This window comes from Xiphophorus maculatus, chromosome 1 (genome assembly GCF_002775205.1).
Source record: "Xiphophorus maculatus strain JP 163 A chromosome 1, X_maculatus-5.0-male, whole genome shotgun sequence".
Classification (NCBI taxonomy): domain Eukaryota; kingdom Metazoa; phylum Chordata; class Actinopteri; order Cyprinodontiformes; family Poeciliidae; genus Xiphophorus; species Xiphophorus maculatus.
In genome coordinates, this window is record NC_036443.1 from 7413464 (window position 1) to 7438294 (window position 24831).

At 42.8% G+C, this 24831-nt stretch overlaps 1 protein-coding gene across 1 annotated transcript in view; it reads right to left on the minus strand.

Annotated features, from left to right (window-relative positions):
* Positions 1-210: 210 nt before the first annotated feature.
* The window catches only part of LOC102219831 (ephrin type-A receptor 2), a 29706-nt gene continuing 5085 nt past the window's right edge, over positions 211-24831 (minus strand). Inside the window, 14 exon segments of the mRNA XM_023335705.1 lie at positions 211-3055; positions 5708-5863; positions 6406-6599; positions 6696-6845; positions 7582-7791; positions 7937-7998; positions 8083-8268; positions 9310-9435; positions 9537-9592; positions 11693-11786; positions 11864-12035; positions 12274-12404; positions 12589-12948; positions 13830-13985. Coding sequence (XP_023191473.1) covers positions 2947-3055; positions 5708-5863; positions 6406-6599; positions 6696-6845; positions 7582-7791; positions 7937-7998; positions 8083-8268; positions 9310-9435; positions 9537-9592; positions 11693-11786; positions 11864-12035; positions 12274-12404; positions 12589-12948; positions 13830-13985 — 2162 coding nt within the window. The 3' untranslated portion in view covers positions 211-2946.

Here is a 24831-nt window from a genome sequence, read left to right on the forward strand (position 1 = left end):
AGCGGTGAGACTTGTGTGTGACTGCATGGTGAGATTGTTTCATTTTCAGGATGTAACGAAGCACTCGTAGGTTTACGTCAGATTCCGTCTTCCGAGTTAAAATCAGCTGTGTTGCAGACAAGTCTAGGTGGAAGCATAAACATCCTGGCACCGTCAATACAATAAACAAGCCTTTAGTCCGCCCTGCAGTCAAACAGTTATACAACAGCCTTTGATGAATTCAGCTTAAGACTTTATTTATTCGGCAAAAATCCAATCACAGGCATGAACAGATCAGAAATAAAAAAACAAAGAGGAGGGAAATGGCTTTGTGTTTTTCTTTCTTTTAATTAAGGCTTAATGAGCAACCTCCGATTACAAACCCAGCTCAGTGTTTATCAGGATAAATAAATAACAGTTCAAAAATAAATACACTATTAAATACAGCATAAAACAGCAGACAAAAAGGAAGGAGGAGTTTGCTCATAGAGGAAGGAAGTTTTGGGAAGTCATGAGCGTAGACCAAAAACACACACACACAAAAAAAAAGCAGTCTGAAAATATGATTGATACTGGATATTGTACAAAATTTACAAAACGCAACTCCAACCAATAAACCCAGATATTAACAAAAAATAAATCCTTTTAAAAAACTAAAAAAACAAACAACAACAAAAATCCAATTTGTTTGCGAGCTACAACAGAGTCACGCATTTAACGACAAGGTAAAAATTCAAGTAAAAGAAGGTGTACATCAGTAACACACAAGATTTGCAGTCATGGATTAAGAGCACTGGGGGTTTCAACTACAAACTACTTGCTACACAGAAGAGTCGCTTTATTTAAAGAGAAGTAGGCAGACCGGTGTTCATCTTCCACAAACAGGCACTTTAAAAAGTTCTTTAAACATCTGGAATGAGTCAAGCAGCTCATTCTTAAAGCATTTCATTTAAATCTGTAAATAACTCACTCAAAATATGGTTGAATGTTCATAAGGACGCTTGCAAAATGGTAAAACTGCAAAACAGACTATAGCTAAAATCTCTCAGCGGTGATGTTGTTTTTTTGTTGAGTATTTTTCTTGACTCTCACTTATTTTTGACAAGTGTTGCAGAATTCCAGCTTGTTTCAATTCCGAAAAAGTCTTGACTTTCATATGCAGTGCCTTGCGATTAATACCCTTGGACTTTTTCACATTTTTGCAAATTACAAACACAAAATTACAAGTATTTGACTGGGATATTACGTGACAGACCAACACTAAGTAGCACATTATTGCAAAATGGAAGAACAATGGAACGTTTTAAACCTTTTGAGCCCATTTTTACTCTGATGTCTCGAAATAAAATCCAGCCAACGGCACCCTAAACAGCACAGAGCTCCTTTACATCGAAGCTAAAAGCCGACCTGTTTAGAGCTGCCTCTGATCCATGATAACTGGAACATTCCTTAGTATGTTTAATGTATATTTGCTACATGATTTGGATGATAACATTTGACAAAATGTAACGTTTCATTGCCTGTTTCATAATCAGCTACTTAAGTTTCTACGGTGTAAAGCACTTTGAGCTGCCTTTGTTGCTGAAATGTGGAATACAAATGAACTTGACTTGACTCGGACCAATCCAAACGGGTCTGGGATGAAGTTAGAGCCAGGTTTAAAGCGAGATTAGGTCATAAAACAAAATGGGATGGAAACCCATTTGCAGCAGAGGTCCAACTCCCAGAGAGGAGAATCTGTCGACATGACAGCTTTTACCAGACACATTAAAATCTTGCTTTAATGGAAGTGTGGCAAGTCAAAACCACTTGTTTCCAGATAGTCATATAAAATGCTGTTTACAGTTTATCCCCAAACAATGTAGGAAACTCAGTAATCAGGTAAAAGTAGGGACTATCGGGTCGCTATGGCAGCAAAAAAACCACAAAAAAAAACATTTCAGGCTTAGATACAAAACTTTGTGAGGTTGGAGGATAATAATAATTATCACTCGAAACACACATTTCCTTGTAAAACATGTAGGTGGCAGCGTCATGCTGTGGGAATGCTTTTTCTTTTTTAAAATTTTTTTTATATTTGCCTTCCACTACAAAGCACTGTGTTGGTCTGTTGCACGAAATCCCGACAAAAAGAGGCAAAATGGTTCAGAGGACACAAATAGTTTGTCCGTTTTTTGGTTGTGAATGCCCATTTATGTTTACAATCATATGACAAATATGAGACTTGCTCCAAGTGCTACATTATATGATTCTAATAAAATGTTTTTGTTGTAGTTTTTATGTAACAGTTTATTGCGAAAGAGAAATAAAAAAAAAGAAAACTTGCTTTGTAAAAAAAAAAAAAAGTACCTAATCATCCTGTTTTCTTTGTTTTGTTTTGTTTGTATATAAACACCACCCATAAGATCATAGCTTCATTTCTGCACAGGACCAGCAGAAACATTCACAACCTGTTTTTTTTTGGTTTTTTGTTTTTACCCTAAATCTGGACTAGCTCAAGCTCATTTCATCCTCCTGAGAGCCAATCAGTGAGAGACTCAGAGACATCGCCACCGTAATCTGAACTCTAACTGGAATCTGCTGCCCTTACAAACGTTCTCAATGTTCATTTGTAACAAACTCAGGGTGCAATTTCATAAGAGCTGAAGCGGCGATGGAAAACGGACGAAAGTGAATGAGCAACGAATCGTCTCCGTACTCAAGGCAACTATAGTACAAAAATAGCTATTTAAATATCAAAAGGTTCTACGTTACACATCTGTTGAATGTGCTCCATTTCCCTGTGGGCAAAAAAAATGAGGAACTCTAGAAGGTACAGTAAATGAGTCTGATTGATTTGGCCCAAAGCTTGGCACATTTCTCTCCTGGTTCTGCCGTTTCGGTGCCGTCCCCGCAGAATGCTCCAGCTCAGCCTGGGAGTTCAAAGGGTTGCCTGTGTCCAATTTCACATCCCTTTCATTCAGAGGTTCACACAGCAAACACGCTCAAGGTGCTGGTCTGGTCCTTCAAGCCCAGGATGCTGTAAGCTATCCTCTTCAAATGGCCAGGCAGTCGCACGCCGATGTTCTTAATATCCCTGTGGAGGAGAGACAGAACGGTGTTGAGGAAGAGCTGCGCACATATTTTCCCCCCGGCCTCGTTCCAACAGTTTCCACATGCATCCTTCCAGCCTCCCAAAGTCTTGGAGTAATCACTGACTCATTTAGAGTGATGAAATGCCAGCCTAGAGTTGAACACGTTCAGGTTGAGCTTTTAAATCGGTCCAGCTAGGTGGGGCGCATTCCAAGTTCGCTCTCTGCCAAAGGTTTAACTCATCTTCCACGATAAAACGAGTGTTGGTGGGGCTTTCGCTTTGCAAAAAAAAAAAAAAAACACGCACATGCGAAACCTGCAAAAAGCCCTGCATAAACACCAGCCTGGAGTCAAAGCCTTAATTACAGCTTTAATTACTTAACGAGGATTCTCCCCGTTGACCATGAATCACTTTGTCTGGGAAGCAGAGGGTGGATCGTAAATGACTGGTGGTTTCCAGAGAGTGCTACCAGATGCCCCGAGATGGAAACAAAAAAATCACACCATGCTGCACGACAAGCACTTCAAAAGGGCTCGTCTCGGCTCTGTGGTGCGGCCGTCTTCACGAGGATCAGGAGAGTTGGTTACATGTATGTTTGGAGCTTAATAAAATTGCGTGGCACGAGATCTCACGAGATTTAGCATTTTTACATTTTTAGTTAATTTTTTCACAAAGTATTATCCAATTGGATATTACGCTGTGGGTTAGGAGCTGCTAGCGCAGCAGTGAGCTAGTGGTTTGCATTTTGTAAGCACGGTCACTAACCAACTGCAGGAAAGTTATCATTAGCAATAACCTAAAGTCATTTTACTGCAACATGTTTTGCATTGAGATGCTATTTTATTGAATAGCTTAGCCAATAGGCTAACTCCTTTTTGCCCACAACAGCAGTCTTTGTAACGTTCCATCAAATCATTTTTTGCAGCAAAATTTAATCCAGTTCTGGGCCAAGAAAAGCAGCTTCGTTTGAGGATGTCGTTTGCACATCAGATTTACAGACGTACCAGAAAAACAATTTAAACATTCCGACTTATTTAAAAAAGACAATGTGATTAATTGTTCGATAATTTTTCATTTTTTATGTAATTAATTAATCAAATGTGACATATTAAAAGCCTAATTTACGAAAACAATTGGTATTAGGACCACCTTAGAACAAGACAAGCATGAAACTCTAAAATTATAAACGAGTCAAACTTGTCCTGGGATTTTCTACAGTGCTCCTACATTCTGTCTAACACAGTTTGGGATTCTTTTTTTTTTTAAACCTCATCCTGTCTTGTTCTCATAGTTACAAACCTAAGCATGTGCAATGGCAAAAAAAAACAAAAAGGTGGCTTCTTTTTAGCTATGTGGTTAGAAACTCTCTGGCCTTCATTATTCTTCAAAAGGAACCTTAAATTATGTGTTTTACCATAGACTCCCTCACCAACCCCCCCCCCCCCCCCAACGGTTGCGCCTGTTTGGGTAAATTGCCTCCTGCAGCACTCCTACACATCATGGAAGGTGTAATTCCCTTAAACTGCACTGTGAAAACTTTAGGGGGCACACAAGCCCACTTCTTCCGTCTCCTTTTAGGTTTTCGGAGAAGTTCCATCTATTTCAGCTTCAAGTCGATCTTTTTCCACTTGGCTGTAGTCTACACCGCTCTCCTTTAATGTTGGAGAAGCCACAATAGGTTTCTGACCCAGACAAGCAAAACTGGTGGCTTTTAAGGGCTCCGGCAAAAGTGCTGGCCTATGTGTGTCTGGACTGATGGCAGGATGAGAATGGAGAGGGCGCAGCTGAATAAGAGCAACAGAAACCACAACTCCACCACAAAATGTGCCCACCGCTCCTTCACTCCGTTAGATTTTCCATTAGAAATTTTTCTCAAGCTGCAAACAGTTTAAAAATACTGTTTTGTAGTCAGTTAGCTTAACCACACCTAACTGATTAAGCTAATCAGATTCCTTAAAACTCCTGTATGTGACTTTTATAAAAATATGTTTTTTTTCCCCCATATTTATTAAAATGTCACCACGTCGTGGCAGTACGGTATGAGGCAGATAATCTGTGAAAAGTTCTTCCAACTCCGGAGCTACTATTGTGTAGAAATACACCATTCAGTCAAAAACAACCAATCAGAGCCAGGAGGAGGGTCTTAGCGCTGTCAATCAACCTCCTGTACGCCGCTCAATGTGCTAATGGTGGAAAACAAAGTTTATCCGCTGTTATAGATGGATATGCTAGCTAGCCTTAGCATTTGTGGCAGGCTGTGTTGTGGTGAACCAGCTTTAGCTTAGTAAAGAGCAAAGGGGTAAGGAGGTGATTGACAGCACTAAAACCCTCCTCCTGGCTCTGATTGGTTGTTTCTGACTGAGTGGTGTATTTCTGCCAGCGAGAGCACTGGGAGCTCTTTTGTTTTTGTAAATAATTTTTCTTGTAGTACAGTGTTGCAATGTAATGACAATTTAAAAAAATATTCAAAAGTATATTTTTAAAAGTTAGATACTGCAGTTTTAACTAATAAAAACAAATATATTAAGTACCTTACTTTATGTTTTTATGTTTGTTTTTTTATTTATCATTTGTTTTTTGTTTTTTAATGCGCATCAAAAAAATGAACACAATCCATATTAAAGTTGACGTGTTGTCACCAACACCGGCACTCACTCATTCTTCATCTGCAGCACCTGGTCCATGGTGACGACCCCGGCACGGGTGAAGTTCTCGCTGTACTGGCTCATCTTGATGGACTCGAGCCACTCGGACACCGACCTGAAGGGGGAGCCGTCCGAGCCGCTGGTGCTGGGCAGGCGGATGGAAACCCTGGGAAAAGAGAGGGAGCAGATCTAAACGTTAATGATAATTCTTTACACGCTTTCCCACAACAAGAGACAGATGACTGAGGTCTGTAATTACTGTGCAGGAAACCAGCTGGTGATGAAACAGAAAAACCGGTCGAGGGAGTCGCGGTAAGACGTGATTAAGGTACGAGGATGACATCTCTTTGTTCTTTCTCACTGTCTTTGGTGTTTGTGCTCTGTCTCAGTAGGCAAAACATGCTTTCATTCACAGAATCAGAAACAAAAGGGACATGTGTAGCGTGTATTAACTTTTTTACTCTGCAGCCTCACCCAATTTGGACTACTCCAGTATTATTATTTTATTGTAATATGTAGTTCCATAAATTCCCAATTTTCTTTATATATTAATAGAATTTATATTCATCACAAACTAAAACTCCTGATTCGTAGTTTTTTCAAGGAAGTTCGTTTCAAAGAACTTCATACACTCGGGATTGAATAATCACCAGAAAAGACATCTAATTAAAGGCAGTTTTCTTGGTATGATTAATTTTTTTTTTTTACCGTGGATCAAAGTCTGCGATGGTCTTTAGTGACTCTGGGCTGCGCAGGAGCTTGTCCAGCAGACTGACGATGTCTCCGAAACGCGGCCTCTTGGCGCGATCCTGAAGCCAGCACTGAAGCATCAGCTGGTAGACGGCCGACGGACAGTCCATGGGTGCTGGCAGCCTGAAAGCCTCATTGATGGCCTTCATCACCTGCAGACGATATTTATTTATTTATTTATTTTTTGGTAAATTGTTAAATTTTTCCAATGATCTCCTGACTAAAAGAGTTGAGAAATGAAGACTAACCTCGTGGTTACTCATGTCCCAGTAAGGCCGTTCCCCAAACGCCATGACCTCCCACATGACAATGCCGAAACTCCACACATCGCTTGCCGAGGTGAACTTCCTGTAGGCTATCGCCTCCGGGGCCGTCCAGCGGATGGGGATCTTACCTCCCTGTTCAAGGAAAACCATTGAGTCAGAGAGGATAGTAAAAAAAATAAAAGATCCACGTAAATGCTTGCAATGACCACAATTTACAATGCTCAAACTCCTGTATTCCTTCAAGAATTGGGCTTTTAAACTCTGTTACCCAGCAGCCAAAGAGCTTGTCCTGTTTTTTGTTTTTTTTTGGTCTTACAGTCTTTCTTGCACTGACATTGTTCTGAAGCTGAAATGGCTGAATGAGATTGTTTGTATTTTCTTTTGTTATGTTGGCTGTGAACTCAATTGCCCTTTATTGGGATAAAGTTGTTACAGTATATTTATTGACTTCTTTACAGCACTTTCAACAGTTTCAAAAGTGCTTTATAAATAAATTTGAATGTAATTACTACATGTATAGCAATTACATATAGTAGTTACTATATGTAATTATTGTAGTAATTACATGATTTGTACACTAGCAGATGTTTGTATTATCTAATCGATAGATATTTAAATACTCATATCAGAATGGAAACACAAAAATACTGGAATGGCGATGTTCTATAAATTGTGCAACCGATTGCCGTCATGAGTCAACTATTTTATTATTTATAATAAATAATAATAAATTATTTATAATTTACAAGCCTCAGGGATTTTTTAGAAAACATTTGTTAACAAACATCATCATGAAGAACAAAGAAGACACCAAACTGAAGTGAATTTCACTCCTCAAAACTCCTAGAAAATCAAAGCAGGTACTTACGCTGGTGGTGTACGTCCCCTCAGGATCGTCCTCAAGCACCCGGGAAAGGCCAAAGTCCGAAACTTTACATTCCAGGGCTGTGTTGACCAGGATGTTGCGGGCAGCCAGGTCACGGTGAACGTAGCTCATTTCAGAAAGATACTTCATGCCTGCGGCGATGCCACGCAGCATTCCCACCAACTGGTGAGACGAGAACTCCCCGTCATGGTCCTGATGCAAAAATAAGTTAGAGAATTATTTTGTTTTTGTCTTTTTTTCTTTTTTACATAACTACGGTAAATACTCTCAGAAAACGTGAGAAAAAAAATCACAATATGTCAAAAAAAAACAACCATGGAAAACATATTGGTCTTACTCTCAGGTATCTATCCAGCGCTCCGTTCTCCATGAATTCGGTCACGATCATCGCATGTTTAACTGCACAGCAGCAGAACAAACTGTAAGCCCAAACTGACCTATAACAGATGTGCAGAAAAAAACTAAGTGGAGAAAAAGCCTCACATTTGGTCACCACTCCCTCCAGACGGATGATGTTCTGGTGGGAAAACTGTCCCATGATGGAGGCTTCGCTCAGAAAATCCTGCCTCTGCTTCTCCGTGTAGCCGGGCTTCAGCGTCTTTATCGCCACCGCCACCTCTTTCTTCCCAGGCGCTTTCAGGGTGCCTCTGTAAACTTCACCAAACTCGCCTGTAGGTGGAAAATTTTTTTTTTTTTTAAATCATAATTTGGACAGTTGATTTAGAAAAGATATTTGAAATTAACATGTGTGTATATATTGGTGCGATGGGTTCTCTTAAGTTTCTAGCCACAGGGCTTGGCAGAGCAACAAAAAGAAATAAGGAAGTCTCTGCGGCTGTTTTGCCTGAGGCGCTCCCACCAAGGTGTGTTCTGGCTCAGTGTTGAGAGAGAGGGAGAAAAAGAAAGAAAGAAAGAAAGAAAGAGAGAAAGAAAGAAAGAAAGAAAGAAAGAGAGAAAGAAAGAAAGAAAGAGAGAAAGAAAGAAAGAAAGAAAGAAAGAGAGAAAGAAAGAAAGAAAGAAAGAAAGAAAGAGAGAAAGAAAGAAAGAAAGAAAGAAAGAAAGAAAGAAAGAAAGAAAGAAAGAAAGAAAGAAAGAAAGAAAGAAAGAAAGAAAGAAAGAAAGAAAGAAAGAAAGAAAGAATGAAAGAAAGAAAGAAAGAGAGAAGCAACATTGTGTAAATAGTTGACGACCTGTTGTGTGGGAGCATGGGAATCAGCTGTCACATGAGAAGGAACGGGGACATTTGGTCGTGGGAGCTGGGGTGGAGGGGGGATCAAATGGACTGTTGGTTCAAAGGCTAAAGGTGGTCGCACTTGAACGAACGTATCCTCAATGGGAACGTTGAAACAAGCCCCAGGAAGGTGTTGTGATGTTCTTTCAAAACTGTGTGTCTGCAGCCATTTCTGTTGCGCAATGTTCATGTCATCTTGGGCCAAAACATAAAGATGTCACCGCCAAGAGTTAACCGCAGAACAAAAAGATCTCTCAGCTTGTCGGGTGAGAAAAAAGAAGAAGGAAAAAAAAAGCCAGATAGATCCTAATCTCAGCAAAGTAAAAACCGCCCATTAGCCTGTTAGGCTGTTTATACTGGTGTGCAGTATAAACAGGGAATATTTTGGGGGATGCGGAGGGGGTGTGCAAATGGACAGACCTTTCAAGATTTTAAATCTAAGCCCCACCGCAGATTAACTCAGCAGGGTTGTCACTCACCAGCTCCGATGACTTTTTGTTTGCTTATGTGGCTCGGGTGGATTTCGGTGGCAAACTTGAGGACGGCTACGTTGGGGTCCTCGTACGTATGTGGATCCACATACGTCTTTAGTGGTTTTAATTGCTCTGCAAGCCACGGGAAGATGGTTGCATGTTAAGAAATGAGGAAAGACAAATATAATTAAATGCAAAAAAAAGAGAGTTCAAGAATATAATTGTTTTTTTACCGGGACTTGAAAAGTAGGTGTCCTCTGGTCCTTGCCTGGTATGTGTGTTTCTGTTTCTGAATAAAAAAAAACAGCAACACACAGTTTTTAAATCAAACCTTTGAACTTTTACACATTTTGTCATGATACAACCATATATCAAAGAGATTTTATTGTGATATGTTATTTGCTTGGCCTACATAGATACTGTAAGTATAAAGTTAAAGGAAAGTGATGCTGTGAGGTTTGTTTGATCATATTATTGCATGAGGCTCAAGGAACACAGGCAAGATACAAATTTGCAGAGAAATTTAAAGCTGTGTGTAGGCGATGCATGAGACATCCGGAATTAGGTACTTTTGTCAGATGATAAATTAAAAATTTTGCCCTGCATACATATTTCTAGGCTTATCAGAAAATTGAGAGTGCACATCATCCTAAACGCAAGATTCAAAGGACAAAACATGGCGGCAGCAACATGATGTTGTGGGAATGCCTATTTTCAGAGGGAATAAGGAAGCTGCACTAGGCAGTACTGCAAACCTATCAGTTGGGAAATTATCTTGAGGATGTTACAGAGAATCACAACAGAAGGGTTTAAATCAAAGCATGTTCTTGTGTTAGAATGGCCCAGTCAAAGTACCGACCTAACTTATTCAACCGAGAATCTGTGGGAAGACTAAGGTTGCATTCACACCAGCCTTCTTTAATTCAACTTTAGTTTGTTTCTCTAGAATGCCCAGTTTATTTGGGGGAGGTGTGAATGCGTAATCAAACTCTGGTCTGCCTAAAAACCCAGGTCTCGGTTCGGCTCAAGTGAACTCTGGTGCGATTTGTATATGTGAATGCAAGCGGACCGGAGACAGCTCCAAAACCAAGAAGCGAATTATAGTACTGAGCATTCTGGGTCAAAGTCAAAGATATTAAAAAAAAGCAATCTTACAGCCACTAAAATTTTACGGCACTTCATTTTTGTTTACATTTTGTGAAGAAGGCCAGGTTTTTCAATTAGCGCTTGGTTGGTTCATTTGACACAGTGCTGAGTGAAACTGAACTGCACAAGCTGAAAATGTAACAAATGCTGGTCTAATTTTGAACTTTCAGGTCTGAACACACCACTAAAACTGATGTTGACAGACGTTCTTCATTCAGTCAGACTGAGTTTGAGTCATTTTGCAAATAGGAATGGCCAAACGTTTCAGTTTCTACACGTATAAACCTGGTAGAGACGAACCCCAAAAGAACTGGAGGTGTACATGCTGTAAAAGCTGATTCCATAAAGCACTGACTCGTGTGGGGTGAAAACCATTAGAACCAAACTTCTAATGGTTTCAATGGAAGCCATACAGGGGTTGTAAAATGACAAAACATAGAAAAGCTTAACAGTTATGAACACTTTTGTAATACACATCTTTTACTGCGGCACTGCAGGTAGGCCTTTTACTCATCAGTAGGAGATGATGATCAGAATAGAAAAAGAGAGAGAGAAGGGGACGAGTGGCAGTAAATAAAACAAATACTGAACCCAGGACAGCTGCTAGGAGGGCTATGGCTTTTATAGCCGTAGCAGCACCCACCCGATCCATGCAGCACCCAACTTCAGCAACCTTTTTAAGAAATTTTCCAGATTTGTTTTCTTTTTTTTAGACCTCTGGTGCAATGCATTCATTCAGACAGAAGCGTTTCTTTGACAAAGCCTTGGCGATGGGCTGTATTTGCTGAGCCAATTCAAAGGCTGAAAGCCAGCAGGCGGGAAAGAAGTGGTTGCAATCTGCTACAGTACAGGCCTGGGTCACCCTCACAAAGCGCCCACGGCCTCGCACAAAAAAGAAGCGAGCGCCTCTTATCGACAACAATGTGCCACTCATGTCTAATTTCCTTTCAAAGGCTCCAACACTTGGTAGATTGCAACCATTGCGCAATGACAAGACACATTCAGCAGAAATTCCTCCCCGGTGAGTGCTGGCACACACATCCAGATAAAGAGAAAAGACGGTTTGCTAAGGGAAGAGTGAAAGAAAGAGGTGAGGAGAGAGTGAATGCAAAGGGCATTTGGAGGCCCCACAAAGGAAAAGCAGAAGAATGAGAGAGGAAGGCAGCGAAGGATGTCGTGTTGTGACAGATTATCGGGACAGAATAAGAAGGAGGGAAAGTGGCAGACTGGGCCGCTTACTCACCGTCTGAGCAGGAAAAGGATGACGACCAGAATGACCAGCGTGATTACTCCTGCAACCACCCCAGCAAGGATAACTGCAGTCTTGTTAAGGTGACCTGCAAGAAAAATAAATCAGTGAGACGATTCCCAAACAAAGCCAGCAAGTTTTTCCTAGAGCGGTTTCTCCCCGCACCTTCAGACAGCGTCTCAAATTGTTCCTCCAAGCTGGAAACTCCTTGGTTGCCGTCATCACCCAGGGCCTGGACCTTGACCAGGTAAGCTGTGCCTGGGGAGAGATCGCTGATCTGCACAGAGTTTTTCTCCAGCTTCAGCACCACATACGTAGTTACGTCGATCTTATTGTCCTAGGAAAAAGAGAAGAGTCCACCAATAACCCCAGCGTTAAAGTAGCACCTATTAAAAAGCCTCTCTTTATTTTTTAAAGTAGTTATCAGAAACTCATTCAAATTGCATGTCCATTAAAATTAACTGCAAAATGCATTTCCAAATAGCTTTAATCATGCCATGTGGACTAAATGTAAACATGAAGTTATGCTCTAAAATCTTTGTGTGCTGTCAGGGTGTATTAAAAAGTTTCCACACCTTTTTGCGGTAGGCGAGTTCATAACGGATTGGCTGGGATTGGACCCGTGGACGAGGGAAAACGTCCCAGGAGAGCGACAAACTGGTGGAGTCCCGCTCGACCAGACGCATTGACGTAATTTTGGGTGGGTCTGAGGACGATACATGGAGGAGGAAACAATTTAATTTTAAAATTCTAAAACGATAAAATGGACAATTCACTCCCCTCCCCAGGCCTCATTCGGACTGCAGAGCCGTCACTACCTCGCAGATAGCATCAGCCATTACTGCAGCACAGATAGCATCGCAACTCTGCTTCATGTCACCAGCACTCACCTGTGTAGTGAAGGGATGTATTCAGCGCGGCAGAGGACTGCGGCTTGAAACTGCGCGGCATTGCCTGACTAGGAAACATAGACACGCCGCTGTGCACCTCCACGGTGAAGGTGTAGTTCAAGTAAGGATCCAGTTCACTCACTGACACCTTCGTGTCAAGCAAGCCCGTGTTCGCTGGGTCATAGCGAATTTTCTCTCCACAGGGCAGGTGTGACGAGCCCTCCCAACGATGGCACTCAACGCTGTAGGTAATGTCGCTTCGACCTCCGGTGTGTTCAGGGGGCTGCCAGGAAAGCAGGAGTTTTCCTGGGGTAAGAGAGTTGGGAGTGGCCACCAGACCTCGAGGGGCAGAAGGGAGGCCTAACAGGGACAGAGCAGAAAAACATAGACTATATAGTAGATACAAGACCAAAGACACTTTCTGAATAATGTTTGTTTCTCAACAGTTACAAACGTAAATGCTATTTCAAATGAACTCATTTACTGATTTCACAATCATGATAATGGTCAGAGTACATTTTATTCTGTATAAATCCAATTACACAAGAAAATTTAGTGTCAAAAGGAAATCACTTTTAGTAGAAATGTGTCTTTTCTCTCTTGTTGCTTCTAACAGCTGTCATAGTTCAATCAATTATGGTGAAAATGGCTAATAGATCCAACATCCTCCTTCTGTATCTGCATCTACAGTAAAGAGTGTTGTCAGCAATGCAAGCCAGAATCGCTAAGCTGTTGTTTGTTATTGGAGTGTATGGTGTGCGCTTGAATTGACTATATAACTGTGCAAATTGGAATTGCGCAAATAAATTTGCATAAATTGAAATTTTTCAATTTCGTGAAAAATTCATTGTTTTGGATAAAATGTTTTTGCACTTGGATGAGGTTATTTTTCAGCTACATCGAAATGAATGTATTTTTGCTAAATTGCAATGGAAACACTTTTTTTGCATCACACAAGTCACGTGATCAACAATCAGAAAAAGACGAAGAAGACAACAGGAAGTGGTAGGAGCATGACGGCGCGGCATGTTCTTTTAAGTACTTATTGCGTTTCTTTTTTAATCGTCATTAGTGGACTACCACCAAAGTTTTGCACACATTTGTAATGGACATGTTGCTAGTATCTGGCTGGCATAAACTTCTGTAGATTGCAATCAGCAGAAGTTTTCTCAGTGTTTCTCTACGTTTTAGTATAACTAGTAATTTATAGAAGTTAGCATTCATTTCTGCACAAATCTCACCTGAGCACGGTCCAGTCAGGGGGTCTGTAAGAGCCCGGTAGAAGCCATCTATGCAGGCACAGAATAAAGACCTGGGGTTTTGGCTCTGGGTGTTGGCAGGACAGGGTTCACACTTGTCCCTGGATGCCTCAGCTTTGAAGAAGCCTGGCTGACACTCTGCAAGGAGAAAAAGACATTCACAGCAAATGATCAGCCAAAGAAGACAATAGGGACTTCTGGCAGCATCCTAAATGGCACAGAGCAAAGCAAGTTTCTCCAGATTGTTCAAGCCTCTTTGAAATGTTTTGAACTTTTGACCCCTGAGAGCAACACGTAGAGGTCGGGGGGACACTTAATTGTGTCATGGCTAAATACCACATTTAGGCAGGTGATAGAGAGATGTAGGGGGGAAACAAGGCAGGAGGAGTCTGCACAGTGTTCAGACCACTCAATAAAACTCTGGTCATTACAAATAAAATGATGCTCATTGGATCCAAACCCTGAAACACAATCACACAGCTCCTACCATGCTGCCACTCATACTCTCAACTTTTTCACACACTTTCTTCTCTTCCGCTGCTTCTGTCTTACTGTCTCTGTCTCAAGAAACACAACCAGTATTCCGACATTCCGAAACCCTAAGTCAGTTTTCATAACTACAGAAGAAAAGGTGCGAGAGCAACCAAACAGTGCTATTTAGCACCCAACAGTCTATTATATTTCTTTCTCTCAGCGATCCACATGGATACTTTGAAATGGCATCGCCTAGATAAGGTGACATCTAATTTCACACTTTGAATTCTAAATAAAGAAATGCAGGTAGGATACCCAGCTGTGCAAGGAAATGTCGAAATATGAACTTAACACAGTGTGAAATTTGGTTTGAGAGCGCACCGTCAAGGAGGGTGAAATTGAGATGGCTGCCCTTTAACTCTGCAAGAGCATTCCTGGGGCTGCTGCTCACACCGTAGGATGATCATAAGCACACGCACACACACGCCTGTGTATGCAATGCTCACATGAACCCACAGTCGTGTGCATGCACAAAATACACAGACATGTATGCAAAGCACACTACTGGACACAATGTGGCATCAGGAGAGGGATTAGGTCCACAGCCTGTCACCTGTTCATGTCCCTCTGCTCATTCGGTTCAGTTACACACATAATGCATAGATACACATTTCAATGCCACTGCAGTTAAATGAACATGCGTCAGAGGAAACAGACGTTGGAATTTGAGAAAACTGTGGTAAAAGAGAGATTAGGCGCTGTAGGAACAGATCGTGTTAGCCAAATGAAATGAGGACTTCACCGTGAGCGGCCGGACATACAGCACTGACACTGACTGGGAAAAGCATTGAGACAGTCAGTGATAAGCAAACAAGGTCAGATTCCTGAAGAGGCTAATTGAAAAAAGCAGTGCCAAGACTAAGACAATATCAGACTCGCGCTGTGATACCGTCTAGCTTGCCCTTCGGCTCGTCTTGCTCGGGGGAAGCTCATTTGGAAGCCACAAGTGACCACATGGAAGACGGAAAGCACATGGCTGCAGCTCCATTTGAGTCATATCAAGGGGATTTAGCTGATTGACCATGAGCCTCGCTTCAACTTTGCTCGGCTTTTTATAAACTTGCGGCTCACCGAGCTGACGCAGAGCATATGTGAGGAGGTGTGTTATCTAAAGAGCCTGACAACAATTGTGGCAAGAAAAATTACTCTGCACAAAGAAGGGTATGGATCTTTGGCCAATAGGCCTGCACCGAGTTTAGTCCTCCGTCTCTCTACAGCATCTCAGTTCTATCTTGGGCAGCTGTTTCACTTATAAATACGACTACTCATTAACGCAGACAGGACAGAAGACAGGCAAGGCAGGAGAGAGGCGGGAAGTAGTGACAGAAGGGCTAAGAAAGGAAGAGGGGGATACTGTATCCTGCTGAGGACTGAAGAAAGAAAGGAGACATGCCGGGATGAACTCTTGGTCTGAGGAGGGGGAACAGCTGTTGCCCAAAACCCTGATTCATTTCCCTACCTCTCCTTCTATGTAATCCCCAAATTCTTTGCTCTCCTGCTTTCTCTCCTCCCAGCTAACCCATTAACATTGCTATTCACCACTGACCAGCAGGCAAGGAGAATGCCATGCCATTCAAAAGCTGAAAGGAAAAACATACACACACAGGCGTTGCAGATGGGAATAGCTGAAATGCCACATGGCATCTGAATAGAGGAGGACTCGCCTCTATTTGGTGTTACAGTGCAAGCTGCAATGCATAGTGGTCAGGCCTGTGGAGATGATGGCCTTACACTGTGTGTCGCCCTCTATAATCAAGATGCATTCCAGTGCACACCACCCAATGGGAGGCCTAGAACTGCATAGCTTAAGCTCCAGCCAACCTTTTGGTGGTAAAGGTGAATGGGTTTGTGTACCTCAAATATTCCAAATATGAGTCACAGCGACAGTACAGCTGGGGTATTTAACGAGAGGATTCCTCGACAAAAAAGAAAAGTCTGAGGAAAGCGAGCTTCCTTGTTCCACGGAGAAGGTCGAGGGGTGCTTTGGAATTGTTGCTGGACACAACAGGAAACAGGAAGTGTGCGGCTGACGCTGCCTTCCTTCCTAAAGCAGCCAATCAAAGCATGGAGGCACGAGGTAGCACGAGCAACAGAGTAACCAGAACTGAGGCTAAGAGTCGAGAAACAGAATAATAACCAAAAAGGAAACTGAAATGTGTTGACACAACATGAACACAGGCACAAATCCCATAAAAGGGTTTACTGAGATGATGGCGCTCATAAACAAAAGTGCCTGGCCTTCTTTGCAGTTGAGAAATTTAACAAAGTAAGAGTGGCCCTTTTTCCCCCGCCCACTTGCTACAAACAAGGAACTGTTTGTCATGTTAGGGGCCCTGTGTGTCTTGAGTGGCCCGTGTTTGTTTATAGAGAATAAGCGCAAGGGCCTGTTACGTTCAGGGAGCCGGAGTGGCTCTAGAGCCTCTGAGGGCTCACTGGTGTGTCGGCAGAACTTAAGACGGATGAGATGCCGACAGTGATGAATGTCCAGTCGTATAGATGGATGAATGGGTAACATGGTGGCTTGACAACAGAAATCGGCCCCGGGACAAGACGAATAAGTAGAATGGGGAGGGAGAGCAGTGGGGGCTGACAATTGAATACGGCACTGAGCTTTTTAGAAGGCAGAAAGGTCGTGTCTGCCTGAGGGTGAGTTAAACTGTGCGTGGCTTTACACAGAGTCATTGGCCAAGTAAAACAAACACATGCTTGCACTGACGAGAAGGAAAGGGAGAAAGGTTAGACTTAGAGGAATGGCCAGCGAGCGAAGGAGATCTTGTAAAAATAAAGCCAAGCGAGAAATAAACAGTGTCAGATCTGTATCAGGGCAGATCTCTGGTCATTTCTGGGGGCAAAAGAGCCTGGCTTTGTCCTTGCCCTCATTTATTTCACTACCTCTCTTTTCATCTCCAAACTGCACAAACCCTGCATGAAATGGAGATATGTCATGTCTGTGTGTTTATATGCAGGGTGACAACAAGTAATTAGCAATCCGGGGGTACCTGGATTGAGGGAACAGAGGGGGCCTCTGATGGGGGAGGAGGCCTGGGTAACATGAGCCAGAGGTCACAGAGGTAGAGAAGGGGAGGCGGGGGCAGACAAGGAGCCATAAAGGTGTAGGGGCTGATGTGTGGGCATGTGGCTCAGGAGGGGGTTTGGGGGCATTAGTGAAAAAGATTAGCTGACCAATGGAGCAGCTGTGAAGGTATTACATCTGTTTTACAATTGCACCCAAGCTTTCATCTAGGGTTGTTAACAAACACAATAAATTCCCTGATCCCCTTTCACCTCTCACTCTCTAAGTTTCCTCGCACTCAGTAACAGGAAGAGAGGTACACAGAGTGAAGACAGGAGACAAGGAGATTTAAAATCGTTGCTGGAAGGATCTGATGAAGCCAGCCCGGGTTGACTCAGAGCTTCCGGAGACCAGAGCTGTGCTGGTTTGCATCGTTTTCCAGACTACAAGGTGGAAAAGGCAACACCATTTCACCACACCTCCCCGAGCCAACAGGCTGAATGCTGACAGCCATCAACTTCCTGACGAGGGGAAGTGACCAGAACAGGACCAAATGCACCAATAAACAAAACGACTTATCAGGCAGGACAACAAAATGAAAAGCAGCTGAGTGAGACCGCAGCGTTGAGTGACAATGAAAAACCCTGAGCCCACGGGTCGGGGAGTCACTGAGGGATTAGGTGACCTCCGGTTTCCGCTGAGGCCTCGTCCTGTTAGCAGTGAACGGTGGGTGGGTGTATTTGCTGGGCTGCGCTGGGGGGCATGACTGACTGATTGCTGGGAAGGAAAGTGCTGACCTCACACACCGGCAGTACAACACAAAGCGCTTCACATTGCTCTGCACTCCCCCCTCTCACCCCACCAAAACACTCACACACATACATAAACACAGCCTTCAGGCTCAGGAATGTCACCAAGAGGAAATATGTCCCGACTTCCACGGCACAGCCAACACACACATGCACGCGTGAAGGCTAAAATGGTTAATGCTTAACTTTTAAAGTAAGGCCCATGTGTGGAGACTGAAACTTCAACTAAGGAGTAGATGACCTAAAAACTACAAAAACTAGAACAATAAAAGGTAAAGTATTATGTGCACTAAGCACTCAGTAACTACTATTTAATTTACTGCACATTTATTCTACATTTTTGCTGATTATAACATTTTTTTAAAATTTAAAAAATGTTCCAAAATAAAATTACTTACATTATTTAAGCCATAGGATTAATTATTCCATTTAATTTTGAAGAGCAATCAGATTATGTTCTTTACATTTTTATGCCAATACCTCGAAATAGTTGTACTTTTATTTAAGGTAATAATAGTGTAAAAATTTTACTCCAGTCTGTGAATTTTGACGCACTGTGTTGTACATTATAGTGGTATTCCAGCAGCGTAAAGCCTGCGAGGCTACCACACGCTTTTTGCCTCAAGCTGCTACAATGCTGAGCTGTTCACAAAATTATACACTTTTTACATTTGCACTTATTTTACTGTTTCTGTGTGTTTCTATAGGTTTGGGTTTTTATCTATTTTGTGATTCTTTTTACTCTAAGCTGCCGATTATTATCTGGCTGCTTCATTCAGAATGTGATTTGAGACCAAATGTTTCTAAAGGTGAACATTTCTCACCTAAATCTGCCATCACATCAGATTTAATCTAATCAAAAAGAAAATCAAATTGATCTATTTGGAGGACACACTCACCATGGTGTTTGCACTTTCCCAAGCCCCCAACTGTACCGTTTTCTGTTATCAACACTAGATAATCACAGACTCCATTGACTTTTTCTTTTTGTTTTTTTGATTGCTGTTTCTAATAACTGGCACTGTACTCCCCAGTAAAAATGTGGCCTAACAAGATACAGCATGTCATCACCTGAAAGAACCACCCCTCCTCCCCAACCCAACTGAACCCCTATTAGTCTAACCAACTCCCGCAAGATCAGCTCCCTAGTCATAAGTTTACTTGGCACAACATCTGAGAAATTAGATCTTTCAAAGTAATCTCAGTGGTGTTTCAGAGGCAAAGTAGTAAAAAATAAAATAAAAACCTGTCTATCTAAACTGTGTTGCAGAGTTGTCCAATAAGGCAGTGACTCTGCTTTTCTGTGACCAGCTGCAGAGGCTGAGAATCAAGGGAAGATTGGTGGAGCAGAAAATTTTGAGCATGGGAGGGATTATCCGGGTGGAGTGAGATGATTCTCAGTCTGTGAAATCCACCTTAAGCCCGCTAAATCGAATCACTGCAATCTCCAGGAGTGCTGCTGTGTCTCTTTGCATGCATAACATCAGATAAACGAAATATTGCGCAAGGCGTTTCTTCAGTCGTCATGAACTCACTGGCTTCGGATGCAGGCCTTAATTTAAAACTCTATCCTTGACGTGAAAGACTTTTGTAGGCGGCCCAATTTCTCGCATCGACTGTCAAGTTCATCAAGAAGAAAAAAAACACAAACAAATGGCTAGAGTTTCATTTGTATCTCCAACTAAATGTTTACGCCTTAGCCACCATGTGAAAGCAGCCGGCTACTGTTCCCCGATTGGCAGCATTGTTCAGATTTTGCCCCTATTTATTTTTGCGAGTCACTTAGTGAGACTTGTTTTTATCAGACAGAAATACTGTGAGCGTACACAGTCTAAATAGTCCCATCAGGGCTATGTGAAACGGGATGTTTAAAGTCTTCTGGTGTCATATTCATGACCTGCATGTTGGCCAAAAACAACAGCCTCCGTGTGATTCCATGAGCAATGTGAACACGAAACAAGAAGGAGAAAAAAAAGGAAACGCTTTATGTTTGCATCTTGTTGTACTTGGGGGGCTGGTGGCACAACAGTGTGTGTCTCTGGAGAAAACTGCATATGGCGCTGCGAAAATAATCCTGGGAATAATGTGCCGAGATAAGAAATTACAAAATAAATACAAGATGAGAGGCGGAAAATTAAGGCTAAAATAGTCAAAAAGAGTCCTCTGAGACAGAGAGGATGTGGGGTGAGGGGCAGAGGATGGCAGGAGAGACTACACAAAGGCAAAAAAGAAAAAGCCAGCAGAACCTGTACTTACTCCACTGAAAAAGACCAAACACACCCAAGTCAATTACTACCCATACAAATCACTCGCCACAGCGTGTAGCTATGCTAGCTTAGTCACCAACTGTTTCTTACATCAGCCGAGGACAAGTTTGGCGACACGGACACGGAGGGAAGGAGTGGGAGAGGAGAAAATTGCTTACTGGAAGCTGCTTGGCGAGCTCCGGCCTTACTGGAATCCAGAGGGACGGTCGGTCCACCGACCAGGCCCTTTTCTCCTGAGCGCCAGAGCAGGCGCTCCACGCTCCCAAACCGTGTCTTCGTTTATACACAGAGCCTTGTGCAACCATGGCGTTGGATTACGGCCTGCTTGCCGAGGCTTCAGGGGGAGCTGGCGAGGTGTGGGCCCGGGACAGTTAAACAGAAATAAAGCCGAGGATCAGCTGGTGCAGATCCAGATGAGGGGTGACACGCAGTCATTACATTGTGCCAGGGTGGATTAAGGGGAAGGAAGGGAACGGAGTGAGTCACAAGTGGAAATTATTTAAAGTTAAACACCACTTAGGCTCACTGTTTATTTTCTCTCCGTGAAAATAGATTCTTGTTTGTGCAACAGATTTTAAAGTAGATGGAAAATTCACATTAAGGACTGAAATATGTCCCGGCAAGACAGATGAGGAAAGAACATTTAAATCATGTCAATAAAGTGTTTATTAACTGGCCCGAACTCATACCACTTACACGTTTTACGAGCTCCAGTGTTTGTTTTTTTTGGGTGGGGGATTTTAGGGGACCAACACAAAGCATTTAATTGTAACATAGATTTCAAAGGATATATGGTTTAGATTTTTTTTTTTTAATTGAAGAAGACTGGAAGACTGAAAAAAAAAAGTGTGGCTTGCAATTCTATCGTGTTATGAAGCTGTGCTAAAACACACTGTTGCAGATCTGACCGTATGTCCTCCTGGACGTTGAGTCTCTGCCATAGTCTCCAGTCTTTTGCAGCCCTTAACACTCTCTGTTCCAGTTTAGTTGCATCCATGTCTCCATCTACTCTGACAAGCTTCCCTATTCCTGCTGAAAAACAAAGCACCCACATAGCATGATGGAGCCACCGCCATGTTTCAGCGTGGAAATGACGTGCCCCTGGTCCGAGTTTTACACCCAGGCCGAAAACTAAAACTTCAGTCTCTCCTGACTAAACCGCGTTCCATTAGTTTGCCGTGTACATGCACAACGGTCTTCCTGCAACTCTTTCACAAGGGTAGTAAAAGACAAATTTGTGGAGTGCATGACGAAGAGATGCTCTGCCACCTGAGCATTGGAGCCTTTCAGTTCCTCCACGGTTACCACAAGCCTCAGCTTCTCAGATTAATGCTCCGCTTGCATGATCTGTTGGTTTAGACAGCCACGTCTTGCTAAGTGTGCGGTTGCACCATACAGATACAGAGGTTGGCATAGTGGGGTTTTTTTTAAGCAAACACAGTTTGCTTAAAAAAACTAAACTTTCTCCCTGGCATGTCTGCTGCTTTGTTCCTTGGTCTTCGCGCTGCTGTTTGTTCACAGATTTTTTCTTACACTTGAGGCCTTCACAGAACAGCTGGATTTACTGTCATTAACACATAGGTGAGCTCTAATTACCACTTATTTACCTCCGGCAGGCTGTTAACTGCATTACGCTTTATTGATGGGGCTGGACACATATGCACACCAACAATATTCTATTTCTTAATAACTCACTGCTTTGTTTTGGTTTGGCACATTATCCGACCTGCCACGCCAGAACCACCAGTCAATGCAATGTGGTGTGACAAAACGTGAAAGATAATTTTGCAAGACGCTGTAATTACAGCCTGTTTAAGTTCCTCCATCAATCACGTGAGTATCATGGTTGTGCATAAGAATTTATAAAAAAACACCATCTGTAATATCACAGAGAACAAAAGGTCCAGTTTGTGCCCTGCTACATTCACTTGTTTGTGATTTACAACCTGAAAAGCTCTTACACGTCTTCGCAGTACAGAAACGGTTTTATCTTTTTTGAATTTTCGCCCAATGACAAGTGTGTGTGTGTGTGTGTGTGTGCGTGTGTGTGTGAACACCAGGGAAGACAGTTTCAAACAACAATCTACACTTAGGCAAAAATGTTTGAGGGGGGCGGGAGAGAAGAAAAAAATAAGACCCTAGAAAGAAGCTCTGAGAGACAAGTGATCCTTCCGCCAGAACTACTGCTGCACCGAGAGGCAAAGAGGAGACAGAGACAGAAACCAGATGAAGTCACAGATCTTTACTTTAACAGGTCCCACGGGGAAGACGAGTTATAAAACTGAGTGAAAACATGGCCGAACATGGAAAATTTCAACCTAAATATGGAGAAGAGAAAAAAAAACACCGCAGTGGAAGTTTTTGTGGTTGTTTTACCCCAGAGCAGCCATCCGTTCAGGAAAGAAGCGGGGGGGGGGAATGATTAACTATGTGTCTGTAGGATATTCCTCTTTAAGCCTTCGGAACCATTCATCCTGGGTCGGCGCTGCAGCTCTGTGATTCATTTCCATCTAAATCCACGCATGTCCTCATGCATCTCGGACCTGTCACCGGGGATCTTCCTGGTGTGTGTGTTTCTTTTTTGTGGGGGTGGGTGGGATTCTGTTTGTTTAGTTGTTTTAATGTGAGGGCTTGACCCGGACCTGTTCTCCCTCACCTCCCCACCACCCCAGCCCCCTCTCCTCCCATCACCGCCAGCGTTCACTGGGAATTCCACAGGTCTGGAGTAATGTTGGGAGGCTCCGTCTCAGCAAACTGATCAGGAATGTACCAGTAAAGTGGGGGAGAGGAGGTGGAATCTGTCGGCCTCGCGGGGAAACACAGCACTTCATTGTTCTCCTACCTTTGCATTCCACTCCTCACCTCTCCCCGCTTAAAAAAACCCCAAAAAAATCATCACACCCCTCCTCTAAACACAAGCCCCCGCTTTATTTCTCCCTCTCATTCCTTCCTGCCGTCCTCCCTAATCATCTCACCTGGCTTTTCTTCCGCAGCTACCAAAAAAAAGGAAGAAAAAAATGACCCAATGGCGGAAAACCTCAGCTTTCCTATCCAGCTTGAATCTAAGCAGGAGAGCGGACATGTCAGCATGGACGTTTTTACACCCGCTGTCAAAACGTGCGTGTGTGCATTTATTTTCTAAGACTATGATTAAAAGATGTTTCTGTTTTCAAGTCGTGCAAGAGTGTGTGGCGAAAACAGAACAGACTGAAGGAGGAACATGGCATGGGGTTGACGGCATGGCTTTGTGTGCTTTGTCGCGGAGCAGATCTCAACAGGCCCTCACACGCCGCTCTCTCTCTCACACACACACACACACCAAAAGCTGCAGCGCCGGTGTGTTTGAGAAAACAAAGGGGGAGCGACGGTGGGTTGAGGGATAAAAAGATAGTTGCAGCCGGCAGCACAGGGGCTCAGATTGGGTCTGCATGTCATGAGCAGTCAGTGAGGCTCGGCAGCTTCACCTCCTCCCTCTTTTTCCTCCCATCCGCCTTGAAGATGCTAATCCATCACCGCACAGTAGCCCCCACTCCTCTGCTTCCTTGATCAGCCGTATTCCCTCGCTACAATAAAGGTCTCCTTTACAGACAGTAAAGCGCAACTGTGACAACAGAACAAAGTCAAAGGCCTGAGTTATGGCTGCTCTGCCAAAGCCAGCTCATGTCGAGATAAGAGAGCAGAAGATACCGAGAGAACAGGAAATCACCTGATGCAATAAGCTCTAAATTATGCACCGAGAGATGTCAAAGAGCAAGACACTCATTTACCAGGGTTCGGGATATGTAACAGATAAGCAGAGCAAGACGTTGCTGAGTAAAGTAAAACTCTACGGACCTTTTTGTGTTCACATACAATATTGAATTTTGTTTGTGTCATATAATGCGAAAGCAAATTGAATTATTTTCGTTAAAAACAGAGATGCACCGATTGTGGTTTTCCGACTCTTCGGCGATTACCGAGCCTGACCTGCCGATTCCGATTTGGGCCAGTACCAATTTTTTTTTTTTTTGTCTGAAATGTTGCTAAATATAGAAATAAAGTCGTCGAGTTGGTAACAGTGGTGTGACTGTTGTTAGCTGCAAACGTGCAGACATGACCTCATGAGCCGTTCTCTCATTCATACCTCTCTCATGGGAGAGCAGAAGAGGACAATTGTTGATTTTCAGATCTTTGCCAAGTAGATAAGATCGGTGGATAAGACGCAGGTATTGGCCAATCACTGAAAATCTGTGCCAATTAAAATCGGTGCACCCCTAGTTAAAAGCACAAGCTCTAAGACATTTCCCTAAACAAACTAATGTTTAGGAATAAATGGTATATAGGAACTACACTGAAAAAAATGTGCTTAAATGCAGATAGAA